The 2,500-nt window shown below is 58.5% G+C and overlaps 1 protein-coding gene across 1 annotated transcript in view; it reads left to right on the top strand.

The window, feature by feature from the left end:
* The window catches only part of LOC113822399 (sodium- and chloride-dependent GABA transporter ine), a 115,677-nt gene that overhangs the window by 149 nt on the left and 113,028 nt on the right, over positions 1–2,500 (top strand). Inside the window, exon 1 of the mRNA XM_070131697.1 lies at positions 1–1,448. This exon is cut by the window's left edge and continues 149 nt beyond it. Coding sequence (XP_069987798.1) covers positions 1–1,448 — 1,448 coding nt within the window. The remainder of the gene's footprint in view (positions 1,449–2,500) is intronic.

Raw genomic sequence — 2,500 nt, 5'->3', positions numbered from 1 at the left:
TACAGTAGTAGAGAAGAAATCGCGACTGACGAGGAGCACAGACCTCTGATATCTAGCGGTGCAGAGAGTAAGCCTTGCAACGGCGTGCGAGGCCAGGGCAAACTTGGTGACCCAACTTCTGAGCATGACCTCGATAATGACCCAGACAGTGCAATTCCGTTACTGCCGCTGGAGGCGGCGGAGAAAGCGGAGGTCTTTCCACCCACCGTCATAAAGATTCAGGGGCACGTGGACGGCAGTGGCGCGAACGGCTGCAGGCCTAAGACAAGTTTAGTGGAGCCCCCGTGCTCGGCGCTGTGGCCCAGTGACGGAAGTGTAGTGAATGGCATGGGCGTGCAGGCAGTGAACCAGAAGCTCCCCGGGAGGCACAGCAATGGCACGCCCGTGGTCTATGTGACAGATCGCGTTGCTACCACATACTCGGCCGTGCCCACCGTCGCAGTGGCGCCCCTGTACAGCCAAGCCCCGACGTGCCCCGTGAAGGGCGCGCACGGCTCGAGGATGGGCGTGCGGCTGCAGGGGACGCATCACGTGTTCACCATCGTCCCGGTGGGAAGCGGCGAGCTGCTTGCCGAGCAGCAGCAGCAGGAGGGAAAGGCCGAGGCGAAGGCGCCACTCCCCCAGGCCGTCGTCAGCAGCTCTGCCCCGGCGCCGCGGCACCCAGCGGTCGTCGTGTCCTCCTCGGCGTCCTTCTCGGCGCCCACGCAGCGGCAGGCACTGTGCACCGCCACGGCCGCCCCCGTGCGCAAGATCTCTGCCTCCAGCATGAGGGCGGTGCCCACCATCCCCATGAGCATGGTGGCGACCCTCCCCACGGGCCTGGACCCCCCGCTCAACAACTACCGCACTGTGGTGGCGCCCCCCAACATGGCTGTCAACTACAACCCGTACCACACCATCACGGGCATGGTGCCCTCCACGTACCCGGGCCGCGAGTACGGCGTCGGCGGGGGCGTGTCGTTCCTGCCGCAGCGGGAGTACGGCGTGGGCAGCTCGCCCTTTTACCAGCGGGGCGAGTACGGGGTGGGGGGAGGCGTCCCTCCGTCCTTGGGACCGGTCCTAGCACAGCGGGGGCCCCTTGGCGTGCCGCCGTCGCTGGCACCTGTGGTGGCACCGCGCGGCCCCGTCACCAGCAGCCTCCATGGCGCTGGCGCTGTGTCCTCCCCTCCCAAGGGCATGCAGCGCGTGGCGACCATGCCCTGCTCCTCCAGGCCCATGGCATACCACATGGCCAGCCGACCTCTAAGTCCCCAGGGGGGTTGGGTGGGCCCAGTCCCCCTCCAGCCCCCCACATCTGAACAGCTGACTGTTCACTCCGTCAATCAGATGACGGTTCAGTCAGCTGGTGGACTTAGCATCGACGTTGGCAGCACGGACGGCCGTAACGTGACAGTGCGTGGCGCGCTGACCTCGCCCGACCAGCTGCCTTACCTGCCAGCTGTATTCAGGTAATGTCATTTGTTGCAATTTTATGTTCCGTTACATTGATGTAGCCGCTGTATTACTGAAGCTTTCCATCAGCAGTCAAACAGATCCTACCCAACACCCAAGAACTGGCCTGACCTTCATCCACCACATAACTGACCTCACTTCACCTTGTCCTGCCCTTAGTGTGTATCCCGTTCCGTTATCGATTTCAACGGATCTTCCTCGCTGCAAACTGTTATCATTCCATTACGTCGCGGTATCGCAGCGGTAACATCTAACACATCGCTATCAGCACCACTTTCTTTTAACACCTGGTCAATTCTTTCCACATCACGAAGAATATCCTCCGCACGCATTGACTCGCAATCTCTCAAACTCAACTAGGGGGAGATAGAAGCAAGCGAGATGGTGTGCTTTGCATGATAAGAAGTCCTCCGTCTCGCGCTGGTTAAACAAACAAACATTCGAGTGGTAAGATGCCTGAAGTGTGTGGCCAGTTCAGATATGAGGGGAGGCGGGGGTCGAGTAAACAGGAGGAGAGAGGGTAGAGCAGGAAAGGGGATGAGAAAGAGAATACATATGAGAAAGGTAGAGAATGATAGGAAAAGGGAAATTGTGAAAAAGGTGGATGCGGATGTGCACAAGATCACTAGCCGCAAACGAAGGACAAGTCATGATTCACCAAGCACAAATAAAGCGAAAACAGTAAAAAAAAAACAATGTAAACGATGAAATCCAAGAACCAAAACGTTCTTTCGCAAAGAGGGAGACGCCGCTCCAAACACGCCCATCTCTCCCCGTGTTGAGTGGCCGCTTCGTTTCATTGGGGATCGCTTTCCATCGCACACCGACACAAAAAGACGAATTTTATTGTTTAGTCTGCACTCGCCGCAAGAGGAGCTCATAAGCCCGCGCGGTGTCATCACGTTCAGGGTCAGGGACGCCCGCAAGCTATTAAAAGACACACATGAAGGCTGCACAGGCTGTTGGTCAAAGTCTGTTCGGGGATTTCGCGCTGGAAATGAGTGTGACGCGGGATTGTTCCGGGTTTCGGGAACTGTGACGAGTCTCT

Source organism: Penaeus vannamei, chromosome 17, assembly GCF_042767895.1.
Source record: "Penaeus vannamei isolate JL-2024 chromosome 17, ASM4276789v1, whole genome shotgun sequence".
NCBI classification, from domain to species: domain Eukaryota; kingdom Metazoa; phylum Arthropoda; class Malacostraca; order Decapoda; family Penaeidae; genus Penaeus; species Penaeus vannamei.
This window is presented reverse-complemented; position numbering and strand designations above follow the sequence as displayed.